This window comes from Anopheles marshallii, chromosome X, assembly GCF_943734725.1.
Source record: "Anopheles marshallii chromosome X, idAnoMarsDA_429_01, whole genome shotgun sequence".
In the NCBI taxonomy this organism is placed as follows: domain Eukaryota; kingdom Metazoa; phylum Arthropoda; class Insecta; order Diptera; family Culicidae; genus Anopheles; species Anopheles marshallii.
This window is the reverse complement of record NC_071325.1, coordinates 5,965,730-5,979,746: the sequence shown is the minus strand read 5'-3', so window position 1 is coordinate 5,979,746 and position 14,017 is coordinate 5,965,730. Positions and strand designations below refer to the sequence as shown.

General features: G+C 49.3%; 2 protein-coding genes across 2 annotated transcripts; one reads left to right on the top strand and one right to left on the bottom strand.

The window, feature by feature from the left end:
* Nucleotides 1-2,029: 2,029 nt before the first annotated feature.
* On the bottom strand, nucleotides 2,030-7,830 carry LOC128714555 (protein mesh). Its single transcript, XM_053809433.1, has 9 exons — nucleotides 7,491-7,830; nucleotides 6,047-6,651; nucleotides 5,804-5,941; nucleotides 4,969-5,735; nucleotides 3,874-4,900; nucleotides 3,681-3,810; nucleotides 3,314-3,602; nucleotides 3,039-3,226; nucleotides 2,030-2,826 (listed from the first exon to the last, which is right to left on the bottom strand). The coding sequence occupies exons 1-9, from the start codon at nucleotides 7,828-7,830 to the stop codon at nucleotides 2,030-2,032; spliced, it is 4,281 nt and encodes a 1,426-aa protein (XP_053665408.1).
* A 3,395-nt stretch (nucleotides 7,831-11,225) lies between these two features.
* LOC128719672 (lipoamide acyltransferase component of branched-chain alpha-keto acid dehydrogenase complex, mitochondrial) lies at nucleotides 11,226-14,011 on the top strand. Its single transcript, XM_053813303.1, has 4 exons — nucleotides 11,226-11,312; nucleotides 12,545-13,234; nucleotides 13,302-13,697; nucleotides 13,772-14,011. The coding sequence occupies exons 1-4, from the start codon at nucleotides 11,226-11,228 to the stop codon at nucleotides 14,009-14,011; spliced, it is 1,413 nt and encodes a 470-aa protein (XP_053669278.1).
* Nucleotides 14,012-14,017: the final 6 nt, after the last annotated feature.

Here is a 14,017-nt window from a genome sequence, read left to right as displayed (position 1 = left end):
ACTTTGAAGAGTAAAGAATACTGCTCTGTACAAAATAGGGTTAACATCAAAAACGGGTTTTCATTTTCAATTCCATCACATATCATACTATCTACTTCAGCAGATCTCAAGATGTCTAGTGTTTCACATTGCTATAAAACGTTCACTACCAGGAACGAATACGACGATGTCCATACATGATAAGCGAATCGACAAACCCGCTACGATCATTTAATTGGCAATTGAATAGCGTTATCGTACTTCATAGTTCTGTACGAACACTACAATGTGGGCGAAGGACAGCATTGATAAGCTTGCAGGAGTAATATACCTTGTATAACTTCGGCCTAGGTTGTAGCTTGAAGTTGCAAGATGTTCGAGAAGAGGGATATTTTTGCAAGAGTAACACATCTGGTGTATCTAGTATTGTAAAATACTGTCATTTATATTTGGAAGAGTCGAAAACAATCTCTTAGCAATCGTCTCCTGGCACCTCCTGTGTACAAGAACAGCGATGCTCCAAAGTTAACTTAACCTTACCGTATTGTGGCTTACTGTAGTTGACTTTACAAATAAATAATACAGCGGTAGTAGTTGAGTTGGACAAAAAAACTATGTTTTTTATTGATTGATCTCGGCTCTAGGTTAGGTGTTGTTTGTGATATTTGTTGTACTGAATGATGTTTACCTTGGGTTGCAAAGTGGTCGAAAACTGTCGTCGTGCTATTGTCATTTCATCAATCATATCGTGCAGTCTGGACCAAATCTATTGCAACGTTTGTCTGGTGAAGGTTTATGAAATACGGTAAGAATCATTCCGACTACTTGCTATCTCGCTTGTCGTTTTGGCTGTCGTAGTTATTGTACCCCAATCCGAACGAAAACTAATCAACTTGACGGTTTGGTACTTGGGCACGCGGGCTGCGTACATTTTATCTTCGTTCCAAACAAAATCTTACATTATACACAGAAAAAAAAACATATAGACCTAGAAGTAGTTTATGGGGGAAAGTTAGAAACACAGTCCTTATTGTCTACGCTTTACGCTAAGCTTAGTCGATCGATAAGCACATTACCACCCGTTTACCACCGATTAGAGGCGTGTGCTATGTAAAGCACCCTATTGCTACTAGAAGTTGTTACTGCTTTTCTCAGCGGACGTACGTTGAAAGTGTTTGATTTTGTAGCGCACGATTAGTATGACGATGAGCAGTATCGGGATGACGATTACCAGCACGATACCGAACGAGGTGCTCGTATTGCGTGCAACGTACTCTTCCCCACCTGCAATGACACACGCGTTAACACGCGGGGAGAAAAGAGAGTGAAAAGAGCAACTGCATGTCTCCCGTGCTCCTCTCCCGTCCGTCCGACGCGGGCGTTCGTGGTGTGTGCTTCAACCTTTGGCGGTATGGTACTAGCTTGAACATGGAACAGGCATTGCCATTGCTGTATTGTGAAGTTACCGCTGTCGCCAGTATGTGGCTCCTCTATCTAAGTGTTGTACCGCACCACAGCGAAGACTTGTCGTGATGCCAATGGAAAGGAGCTAAAACAACTGCTCTGGCCACGTATCTTTCGGTTTGGGTGAAGGCGGAATGCGCACCTGTCAACGGGAGCTGCGCTTATCTTATCAGAACACTCCAATATAAAAGAAAATAAAATGGCCCCTTTCGCTTTTCAGGGGGGGTGGGAGGGTTTTGCTAAGTATATATGCCTGGTTCACTAACTTCGGTCGTCGTACTTAAAAGAAGATAAGATTAACTGCAAAAACTGATGGGTTCTTACTAGCAGAGTACTGAAGTCATGCAAAACTATAATGCTATTTCCTTAATGTGATCAAAAATCCGCAAACTGCTCTCCTACCTCATGACTGCCATGGACATATTAGTTAAGGAATGACCACACCACAACGACACCCACCCAGCTGCGCGTCCGTGTGTGCGTCTCTGTGCGTGTTTTTTGGTCTGTGTATGTGTGTGTGTGTGTTTGTATGTGCTCGTATTATACTGATGAAGATGTCGTAATGTGTCTGTCAAGGTGCACCTCCTTAAACCTCCGTCGAGCGACTGTCCATGCGATTGGGGAGTCCAACGTTCTGCACCAAGGGTTGCGCTTGACTCTGTTCGCCGGTGTAGTAGCTGCGGCTAGTGTTCGGCATCGGGGACAGGTTGCCGTTCTGTGGCCGGCGCTGGTTCAGCGGTGAGTTGTCCTCGGTGGCGAAGCTGCTGACCTGGTCGATATCGCTGAACGTTGGGCTGTAGGCGGCGTACGTCTGGGTCGGTGACTCCGCACCCGGCTGCTGCGCCTGGCGCTGCTGCTGCTGCTGGGTCATCGTGACGGGGGGCGGCGGCGGCGGATATCCCTTCGGATCGTCGTCCTCGTCTTCCTCGCCGGAGAACATGCCCGCCTGCTGGAGCCCGCGCTGACTGCGGCGACCTAGTTGTTTTTGATCAGCCAGGTTTTTATACTCGATATCGCGTGCAACCTTAGCGCTATATTCACCTCCTTCCGAGGATGTAATATCTTCTTCGTCCAGGTCCATCTTTTTCTGCTCGAACTGGATGTTGGGTTTGCCCTCGAGCGGCTCGTTCGTCCGGTAGGTCGCATCGTACCGTAGCGTCTTCTTGATCGTGGTGTCGTCGAACTCGCTGTCATCGCCCTTGCGCAGCGTCGCCCGGGAGCCGGAGCGTGACGGCAGCGGCAAACGCCAGTCCGGGTCCTCCTTGCGCTTACGCTTGCGCAAACAGTACACGCCGCACACGATACACAGCATCAGCGGTATGATCACAGCAATGACAATGCCAATCGCAATCCAAGCCGTACGACGCGAATAGAACACACCACCTGCAGGACAATGCAAAATGGAGTACGTGTTTGTGAACGTGGGCGTTTTTGGATGTGTCGGTTTCGGTAAGTACGGAAAGCGTTCGACGAGGTGGTTTTTGGAAAAGATCAGAAATTTGGGACGATCAATAAGGTAGAGAGCTGCGTACGTACGTCTAGTGCGCGCAGGGGTCTTCTCAGATTCGTTTTTTTTTTTGTTTTCGCATACTTACGCAAACATTCCGTGTATCCGTACTCCGGCACATCCCACTGGCCGTTCTCCAAGCAGATGCGGCGCGAGTCGCCGATCAGGAAGAAGCCTTCGTTACACTCGAACGATACGCGTGCGCCAGGCGTGAAGAGGAAGTTGGACTTGCGTCCAAACCGAGGCGTCTCCAGAATGCCACACGATATGATACGCCTGTGGAGTAGTCGCAGGGAAGTCCATTTTGCTTACGTTCGCTAGTAAACATCTTCACCCAAGAATTAGCCCATAGCTCCTACTTACTTATCGTTTACCGTCTGTATGTTGATGACACTCGCATGATAGTTTTTGGTGAAGTGTGCCATCTCCCGGCTCAGGGACATGCCGTAATCGAATCGGCACTGGTAACTCTGGCCACACAGCTCTTCCGCCCGCTGCACATCCTGCGTTCGATTCAACGGCAGGAACTGGCTCGGTTCGCGTATAAAGTTCGGCACAAAGCTCTGGTTCGCAAAGTAGCTGGATGTTCGACCAAACTCTCGCGTAAACAGTGCCTGCCCCACATTATCCGTCTCACGGTCCGTCAACATCCCTGCGGTAGACATGGTGGAGAGCGGAATATTGGTAAGAGGGTCCTCCAATGTGAAGCCTGTCGAGGCAGATTACTTACAGTGTAACCCGAATTGTTCGTGCACATTCTGGAAGTTGTTTATGTTGGGCGTTATTATCGCACCGCCGGGTGTTACCAGATCATCCGCCATATCCCAACTCCAGTTGCCAAACAGACCGCTAGTTTTATTCTGCCAAGTGGAAAGGAAGTTTGTCAGTACTGGTTCGGTTGACCGCAACGCTGGATCACTTACGATAAAGCTCCAGGGCGTATAAACCCTCGCCGTCATGAAGCCGTTGTTTTCCACCACCTCCACACCGACGCCGGACGAGAACATGATGACAACCTCGGATTGGTTCAGAATGTAGGTCGGCGTGTACACGGTAACGCCGTGGAAGTGCTGGAACTTGAGGCTCTGCCGGTCGAAGTAGATGCGACGCTGGTCGGCAAACACATCCAGCCGGTAGCGCCACTGCGCTTCCCGCGGCCTCAGCCGTACCTCAATAATGGTGGACGTGTTGCCGCGTGCCGCAATCGATGTCAGCTGCGTCGCCATCACCGGTCCGTGGATGTTGCGTGCCACCTGCTCGAATCGGCCCTGCACATCGATGCGCTCCTGCCCGTTGTTACCCCGCAGCAGCACAAACTCACCCATCCCGTTGAACGTGTACTGCAGCCCGTCGAACGTGACGATGTGCGGATCGCCAAACACACCGGCAACACCGGGCGCCTGATAAGCGATGCAGTCCTGCGACGGACGCCGCTCGAACCGGAACGTTTCGCAACCGACGGCCTGCTCGTCCTGCCACATGCAGCAGGAGTAGTACGGACGCACATCGTGGAACCAGGAGGATAGAGTCGGCACCTTGTTCGCCTCATTCCACGGTATCTGGCCGATGTTGTGATTACGGCGTGGGCGCGAACCCCACATCTGATCGTACGACAGCATCAGGTATTGGTTACGGTCGTAGCAGCACTGCTGCTCCGAACCTTGGATCGTCGGTTGACCGGAGCGTACGCAGTGTATCGCACCGCGATGCTGCAGGCAGGTCGGGTTCGAGTCCCGGTCACAGTCCGGATCGGGCAGGAAGCGTCCCTTGTCGTTCAGCGCGTGCTCGAGCATGCACGGACAGATGGGTAGCTCATGGGCGAAGTTGCGCAAAAACCGATCCGTACGCAGCCAGTTCTCGCAGAGCGCCCGGGGCCAGTTCCGGCCATGTATACGCTCCCACTGCGGACCAAAGTACCATCCGAGGGGTATCGGTTTCGACCACAAAATGCTGCAAAACACGAAGGGATGAAGAATGTGAGGTGTGCTCTAGGGATAGCCACGGTACTCCTTACTTACGGCGAAATTCTTAGGTTGTTAAACTGCTCCGGGTTGGTGAGGTTAATCTGAATGAAGCCGAACTGCATGTCGACGGTGCGCGGGTTGTCCCGCATGCGATAGTTTGCCGGCACGATCGTGTACGCGCCCGTGTTGGTGAGCTGCGTCTCAATCATGTCGACGAACTCCAGCTCCGGCCGGATCGTTGCCTCCCGGTAGCCCCACAGCGATATCTGCACGTTTGCGTTCAGGTTCGTCGTCAGGTTGAACCGATTCCAGGTGATGCGGATCTCGTTCGGGTTGCGCCGGTGCACATCGTCCGTCTCGAAGAAGATGCGATCGGTGGCGGTGGCCGGCGTTTCCACAAAGTATCGGCCACGCCACTTGAACCGCTCCACGCCGATGGAGATCTCGAACCGGATGTAGCCCTGGGCCTTCAGGAACGGTTGGATGCAGATGGCGCGGTTCGTGTCGACGACCGTACCGACGACCTCCTCCGTGTCGAACCGACACGCAATGCGATCCTCCCGGGTGAAGCACGGCCCAGTAATGTTGACGACCGTGCCGCCCAGCATGTTGCCCGACTCCGGTGCAAACACTAGCGGAAGGTGGGACGCGTCAATGTCCTTGTTGCAGGTACCGAGCATGATGCGCTCGTCGATACGGAAGATGTGCCGTCCCGGGAACCCGTTGGCCCAACCGCGCCCCGTTAGATCACGCAACACGGACGCCTGACTGTAGGGTTTGTACTCGTAAGCCTGCGTACCGTTGCCTGCATTGAAACCGATCTGAAAACATGTGACCCAGGAAGGTTATAGCCATGAAGATACCCGCATCTCAACTCCGCTAGACTTACATAGGCCGGAACACCGCCTTCTCCACCGGTGGTATCGCCACCGGCTTCCGTATGCGAAGACCAGTTAATTTCTGCGTAATTGAAGATGGCGTACGTGTACACCTCATCAGTAGCCAGTACCATTTGGAACGAGTTAGTCTGTGTGTGTGTGTGTGTGTTTTTTGGGAAAATAGATGTCCAAAAGTACGATATCAGTAAAGGCACTCACGACACTGCCCTGGCCGGACCACACCCAAAACTTACCCGGTAAAGCGAATTATCAATACCACCGGCGAAGCTCATATTCTTCCACGTCGTGATGATGACGTGCTTCGGCACGAACGTATCCGACCCAACCACACCCTCCCGTATGTCCCACATGACACGCTCGCGCATCTCCACGCCCGCCCGATCGGTGCGCGTCATCAGATCGCGCTCCATCCGGAAGTAAACCCCGGCCGCGCGTTGGTCGTAGTCCGTTTGGTAGATGCGCCCGATGCGACATTTCGAGAAGAAGATCCCGATGAACGAGGGATCGTTACGCTTCGGCCAATCCTTGATCGGGAAGCTCAGCGGGTAGGTGTAGTGTTCCGGCGGGTCGGAAAACTCCAGAAACCCGTTCATCGACACGCGCGTATAGTTAAACCGGAAGCCAAAGAAGGGCAGCTGAAAGTTGAAGTTCTTGTGGACCTGCGGCATTGAGGCGTGTATGTCGCGCTGCAGATCGCCAGTGTCTTCCGGGCCGCCCCGGTCGTAGAACGGGTACAGGAAGTTACGCCGGATCTGTGCCAGTCGGGTCGGATTGATCGTATAGCCTCCGTCGATGCTATGATTCGGTGGTTCCTTCGGTTGGACACGGTTTATTGGATCTGCCAGAATGAGTGGTTTGCGGAGAAAAGGGGGGGGGGGGGGGGAAAAAAACATGGCGACCGTGAATCAACTCCCTTCGATGATATATTTCGCAACCTCCATTTGCTCTGTACGTTTTATCTATCGCTGAGTACTGCTATCAGATAACAGGTGGCACACAACCCTTCGTCTTGTATGTAGACACTAGAGTTTGTTTAAAAAAATATATCGATATCGTAAAACCCTAACCTCACTTCGGTATGTATGCTTACGGTTCGGAACGCACCAAGAACGCCTGATCCAAACTTTTATTAGTAATCTTGAATCGATCAACTTCAATCGCGACTTCTGCGTACTTTGCCCACCAAACCTGCCCTGTCCAAACATTGCATTATTAGAGGCGGTTATCATTTCGAGCACACCCGTTATCAAGATAACGCACATCGTTTACTGAGCAACGGTATCGAGTTGCGTTACATTCCAGCATGGAAAATTGCAACATACAAAAACCGTCGCAACTTCAGCACTCACCTAGGCACTCCGGTTTGATATACAAAAATAACACCCGCAAGGTAAAGTAATATATCCACAGAGTGTAAAAGTACAGTCTACACACATTCTGAACTGGTCTAATCTAATCAATAACGAGCGTTTGCGCAAATGAATGTGTCATCCATTTTGCCGCGATAAGATAAATGAGTCTTGCAGGTAGCGGAACAAAAATCGCCCATACCTGGGAGACATATTTGATTTGAACCAAGATGTGATGGGGGGTTTTTTGTTTTTTGGGCACTCCAGAACTCAACTTGACTTGGCCAGAACTTTCACCGGATGCGTCGCGTCATTAAGCGGTACTTACCGTCCCAGTTGTAGTTGGAGTCGGACAGATCCATGCCGGACAAAAAGTCATCGTAGTTGTAGTATCTACCCTTCTTATCCTGGACCTCGCTGACATCCGCGGTATCCACGTCCATGATGGCCTCGTTCGGTTTTTGATCGGTGTTTTCTTGGGCGCCCTCGGTGGGATCGCCCTGTTCCGGTTCGGTTTGGTCTTCACCTTCCGGCACTACCGCACCCGAATCATCCTCACTGCCCGTTGCGTCATCTGGATCTTGGTCGTACTCCTCCGCGGCGGCATTGGTTGATAGAGTGATCAGCGATACCGCACAGAAAAGCAGCAGAAGCAACTTCCACCGCATGGCTGTGCTACGGTTGGTATTCGCGCCCGATTGCTTGCTGAAGATATCGCACCGTACGGGGAAGAAATGTTGCTGGAGCTGGTCGAAAGCCCACCCCACTTGCGCAATTCGGTAGGAGCTGCAAAAGCACTGCAGTACGCTCGGAAACACTAACGCACTGCTGCAGGATAAATTTGGTAACACTTTGGTAGATCACACACCGTACACTTCACGGTTGATATCCGGCACTGGTCAGAATACCCAACCGCTTTGGGCGTTGTCTCGTCGATAACTGGATAGCCGAGCAGGTGCTTACGCCTTTCTGATGGACCACTGGGATCGTTACCATCAGCTTGTGCTTCAGTCCTTATCGAAACTCAGGTACAGGTTGAAGCAGAAAGATAAGCTGGAATGAAAAAAAAAAAAACAGATAAGATAGTGCAAACTGAAGCATAAATGCTAACGTTCCTCGTGTGCGTAGCAATACCTTGCTGGTACCCTCCCCTCCCCCTCAAAGACCCAAATAGGGCAACAGTAAAGGGTTTTGCGATTACACATTAAAGAAGACAAAAAAAACGTACAACACCAGCAAGCACGCAGATCCGCTAGATAGGAGGGAGCCCTTATTTCCTTCCTTAGTGTTTTGTACGTACAACTTGTTGAGTAAGTTAGTGTCAACAGTGTGCGTGCGCTTATCAGCAAAGATAACGATAGGGCAAAAATGGCTGGAAATAGTATCCAGCGATGGAAGCCGTGATTCACAACTGGCTGCTTCTCGGAATGCCAACAGTGAAACATACCAAAGGTATGTTTAATGTGCTTTTTCACCATACCCCCCTCCCTTCCCCAGCGTATCCTGAAGGTTAGGTTTAGCTTAGCTTACTATCCAAAACTAGTGCAGGAGCTGGCAATGATCGAACATTTTGACTTCATCTTCAACTGACCCTGCCTTGCATTGACTCACGCTCGATTGCGCGGCTCACTCAGACGCACACACACAACCATTGCAATTCCGCCATTTTACTAACCTGCGGAACGCTGTACACGTCATCTGCTTACTAATATTCGTTGTTTAATTTCGTTTTATTGAGAAATTATAGTCTGCAAATTTTTGGAAACTACACTATAGAAATTACTGGTAGTGGCAGATTACTAGGAATTACTCAGGGATTATTATAGGTTATCTTGAATATTTTGACTTTTTGACAATACTAGCAAATTCGAGTGTGCTCATCTTCGAAGAGGAGACATTTTAAAAGTAAATCTTGCAATAACTTTCAATATTCCTTAAGCTCTGCTGTGAGAGTAACTGACCTCAAAATGTCTGCCTCTTCATCAGCACAACAACCTCAAGCGGTCGGTCGGCCATTTCTGGCTTTTTTTGACTTTGTTTACCCGCAGCTGAATAGTCAGTCCTGCATACGGGGGATTGATCAATCACCACAAAAATGTCTACAACAAGTCAAACTCGTATGATAATACGGCGAAGAGCCACCATAATTAAAATAAATAGTCAAAGTTGTAAGTTATCATTATAAGTAGATAGATATTTCCTTTTTTTTTTGGGCGAGAAAAACAGACAATTTCGTCTAAAATGCTTCGCAATTACAAGACATTAAAGATTCAGAAAATTAAGGATTCAACTAGATTCGTGGAAATGATCATGAATCATGCCTTTTCCACCCAGCATGAAGAGAATCATTGCACGCTGCAACTTTACTTGCAGTTGTTGTGTCACCACTTGGCGGCGATATCACGATAAGATTTCCAACAGTTTCCGGCACGCTACCCGCGACCAGTGTGTTGGTGGTGCTGCTCAACAAGTACGGTAATGGGAACGACACCAACGCGTCGCTTTGGTCTGGTGTGACCTATTTCTACCAGATCACTGCGGTTATGAAGGTGAACAAACAGAAATGATCGCACCTGGGGCCTTTGGGCACCTATCTACATCGTTTAAGCAGGATTTGAACTCCTGCTGTTTGGCATAAAACCAAGTAGAGTACACCCGAGTATACATTCTTAGGAGCGAGGTACACTCCGCAACTATCAAACCGCTCTGGAGTGCCTAACCTTCTAACACGAATATATCGAAACAATGCTTTCAAAGTTGTTGGACACCAGAACTAAAAAAACGCATTTTAAATTAGTTTTTAATTTAATTTTTCAATATAATCATATAAGTCTATGTACGATGACAAACAATCTATTGGAAATTAGCATGAAAATGCAGATTTTATTTTAACTGCAACAATGCGGCCAGTATAATGTCCGCCAATCGGCAGGAGTGCGTTATTGTCAGCCAATCTCATATCCTTATGGTTCTAATCGAGTTCTAGTAAATTTATAGTGAATGCAGCATCAATATGCGATGGTTTTGTAGATGTGAACGGTCTAAAAAACCCACCTGACTGTACTGCTACAATCTTCTCTCAGGTGCGTCAAAATAATCACCAACATAAGTCATAAGCAAACGCCCTAGGCAAGCGATGAGAACATTTCATGCAAAGCAAAGTTTCGCAAACAGTAGCAAACGACGTTAAAAAATAAAAAAAGGGAAATCATCATAGTGTTCGACACCCCTGTCGTGAAGCTTTTTGACACGGAGCTTTTTGTTCGCAATGAGCCTATTTGAGCGAAGCTTTGGGATAAAGCACAACAGAGGGCGTCTTGATGCAGCACGCGTTACTTCGCTTGTAAGTTCAACGTTTTACGAGAAAAACTGTGTTTAATTACATGAAATATTGTTGTATTGCACGTGATACTTCTTTCCGACTACCTTTCTTTTTTTTAATAAGAAACAAAAATACTTTGTTTTTTCTTTCTCTCTTTCTGTAATTCTTTGCTAAACTTCTTCGAGTTCGGCGACGAGCCGAGAAAAAAATCCGTTCAATTATCAACGTATGTTCAAGGTCGTGCGCAAGTATTTGGGGAACACGTGGTTGTTTTTATTCGAAAATATGTCTTCAGAGTCAGCAGACACACGCACACACTCATCGTTGCTGAATTGATGCAGATAACACGTAGCAATCTGGTTACCAACGAGTGGTTTAATTCCCACCCAACCATCCCGCCCCGCTGTTCGTCCATTGCCCATGTTGATGCGTGTTCACGCACACACGCTGATGGACCGGGTGGGCCCAACCAGCACCAACACCATCAGCCGATCTTCGGCCGCACACTTTGCCAGTGGAGTTGTGCGGTTACCTTCATCGTCTCCATCGGGGAAGGTGTACGTACAGTGTTGACTGGGGCGCGGAACAACGGAAGACTCGGTCAGTCCGACGGTGGTCAGCGAACAGTGCAGAGCAGCTCATCAGTTCGTCATTCGTTGTGCGGCGCCGTTACGGACAAGGGGCAACGTTTCGCGAGCTTCCTGTTTACTTTGCTGTACGTGTAAACACATCGACACACAAATGGCCGGGCTTTTCAACCTGCGACGGTACGGTGCATCCATCGCCCGGCACCATCTGCTAACCGGTGGCGCGACCCGTCGACGACCGGTAAGTATGCGTGGACGCACCAGCAAAAGTGGTATCCGCACATTACGTAATGTCCAGTGCGGCAGCAAAACCCAACGATCAACACGCTACCCGTATCCGCGTATACGCAGTACGATAAGCTTCCAGCAGAAGGAGTGTTCTGTGGTGTGCGTGCGACGGTCACCTACTGCAGCCCGGTCGGGCCTATCTAGCTGACCGCGACTGGAAGCCATAGAAGCATGCGCTGTGCCTATCGCCTTCTCGGCTGATTGCCACCAGTCAAACAACGATCAAACCGCGAGAAGTTAATTTCACTTTCAACGGCACCTGCCGCGCCTCCGTCACACTTCCTGTCTTGTCGGCACCTTAGAAGGTAATAGGGGGAGCCGTTGCGTGGCGCCTTACTGTAGCTGTCAAGACGACCTTTCGCGGACTTCGTAGGTTGGGATGCGACACACAAACGCAAACAACGTGGCTCTGTTTGTTGTTTTTCTTTTCGACTGCAGAGAATATTGGGCCAGTTACCAGGCAGAGGCAATAACGTTGCTGTTCTATACAGTGGATGTGCCTGCTAATTGAAAAGAATAACCCAATACATGTTGGACGCATCAAGCAAACTGTGGAGTGCTAAAATGTAGTTCGTTTTGTTAGATGTCTATTAGGAATTCTGCAGTGTTTTCCTTTTTATTTAGACGACTGTTTGGTAGTGTGAATAAGCGGCAGTAAAAGCTATCGTAACTCTTAAACAGCATATAAACAGTGACTGAGACAGTTCAAAGCGTTACAAGAATATTTGTGTTAGTGGTGGTTTTTTGGACTTGGAGTTGAATTCGGATTTTCAGCGTCGGAGTAGGAATGAGTTCGTGCAAAACAAGTAAGACATGAATAATGGAACAATGCATTTTATATCTCCTTGATATCTTATATAGAAATAGGGTACATTTATTATTCGTTAACAAAAAAACAGAGTCACGCAATAATTGATGCTCCGCTGAGCTTTTATTCCATGTATGGAGATCATCAAACGAAATCATAACCCTGCAAGATCACTATCACAGTTTCCATGTGCGCAGCAAATCAAAACAACTCTGGAGACTCGTCATAATATTCCAGCGGTGCATCGAACACTTGGTTGCATCGTCATTTATGTTGCTAATGGCGTGCATTGCCATTAATATGTATACAGGTCTTGATTGCGTGTGTTGATTTGGCGCGTTTGTTTAACGAATTGTACTCTTCTCTTACTAATGTAGCCACCACACGCGAATGTGTTCGGACGGGCACTGCACACCACCACGGTGCTGGATCGTGTCGTTTCCTTCCATCTTTCCGACATCGGCGAAGGTATCCGGGAGGTAACGGTGAAGGAGTGGTACGTGAAGGTGGGCGACGTGGTGGAACAGTTCGACAATCTTTGCGAGGTGCAGAGTGACAAGGCGTCGGTAACGATCACCAGCCGGTACGATGGTAAAATCGTTAAACTGCACCACAGTGTCGACGAGATAGCGCTCGTCGGCAAACCGCTGCTCGATTTCGACGTGGAGGACCAGGAAGAGGACGACAGCAGTAGCAGTAGCAGCAGCAGTTCGGACGAGGAAAGTGAGCGGAAGGATACGAAATCGTCTGATGTTAGTGGACATGCTCCGACTGGGAAGGTCCTCGCAACGCCTGCCGTACGCAGGATAGCGATGGAGAACAAGGTGGACCTGACGAAGGTATCGGCAACCGGGCGCAATGGGCGTGTGCTCAAGGGTGATGTGCTGGAATTTCTGCAGGTCATCCCGAAGGGTACGGTTAAGCCACATCCGACCCTCCTCGCGCAATTTGGCAAGGAGCAACGCAAACCAGAACCGGCTACACCGATCGATCTGAAACAGGCAGAAACAGTCGTACCACTGAAGGGCGTTGCAAAAGCTATGGTTCGATCGATGACGGATGCACTGGTAAGCTTACCACGAGGCACTTCTTTACAAGTTCACTCATTTATGGTCGTTTTACTCTTGCCTTCAGAAAATACCCCACTTTGCGTACTGCGACGAGGTGGATGTGACTAAGCTGGTGGAGGTGCGCTCACAGCTCAAGGAAGAAGCGGCTCGTCTGGGCATCAAGCTAACGTATATGCCATTCTTCCTAAAAGCAGCCTCGAACGCGCTGCTCCAACATCCAATATTGAACAGCTCTTTCGACGAGTCGTCCGAGAGCGTTATTTATAAGAAGTATCACAACATCAGCGTGGCTATGCAGACACCGCAAGGTTTGGTAGTGCCGAATGTTAAGAACGTTGAGCAGAAGTCCATACTGCAGATAGCGAACGACCTGAACGCATTGCAGGAACGTGGTGCGAAAGGGGCGCTCACACCGAACGACTATGCGAACGGTACGTTCGCGCTGTCGAATATTGGAATTGTATGTAAAACCGAGGTAGGTACCGTAGAGGATGCGATCCACACGCTCATCGGGTTTCTCATGCATCGTTACAGATCGGTGGTACATATACGCACCCGGTCGTCATGACGCCCCAGGTCGCAATCGGTGGACTCGGCAAGACCCGAGTGTTGCCTCGGTTCGACGATGCCGGACAAGTGGTACCGGCCCACATAATGGTGGTCAGCTGGACGGCGGATCATCGCGTGATCGATGGTGTGACAATGGCTACCTTCTCCAACCTGTGGAAGCAGTACCTGGAGAACCCGAACCTGCTAATGTTGGGTCCTAAGTGAGATGCC

Coding starts and splice junctions, on each gene's coding strand:
- LOC128714555 (XM_053809433.1), bottom strand. CDS start 7,830: ATGCGGTGGAAGTTGCTTCTGCTGCTTTTCTGTGCGGTATCGCTGATC. Junction 3,227..3,313: donor ATACAGACGGTAAACGATAA/GTAAGTAGGAGC, acceptor ACTACTCCACAG/GCGTATCATATCGTGTGGCA. Junction 2,827..3,038: donor CGGATACACGGAATGTTTGC/GTAAGTATGCGA, acceptor ATTGTCCTGCAG/GTGGTGTGTTCTATTCGCGT.
- LOC128719672 (XM_053813303.1), top strand. CDS start 11,226: ATGGCCGGGCTTTTCAACCTGCGACGGTACGGTGCATCCATCGCCCGG. Junction 13,235..13,301: donor GATCGATGACGGATGCACTG/GTAAGCTTACCA, acceptor TCTTGCCTTCAG/AAAATACCCCACTTTGCGTA. Junction 13,698..13,771: donor CGCTGTCGAATATTGGAATT/GTATGTAAAACC, acceptor GCATCGTTACAG/ATCGGTGGTACATATACGCA.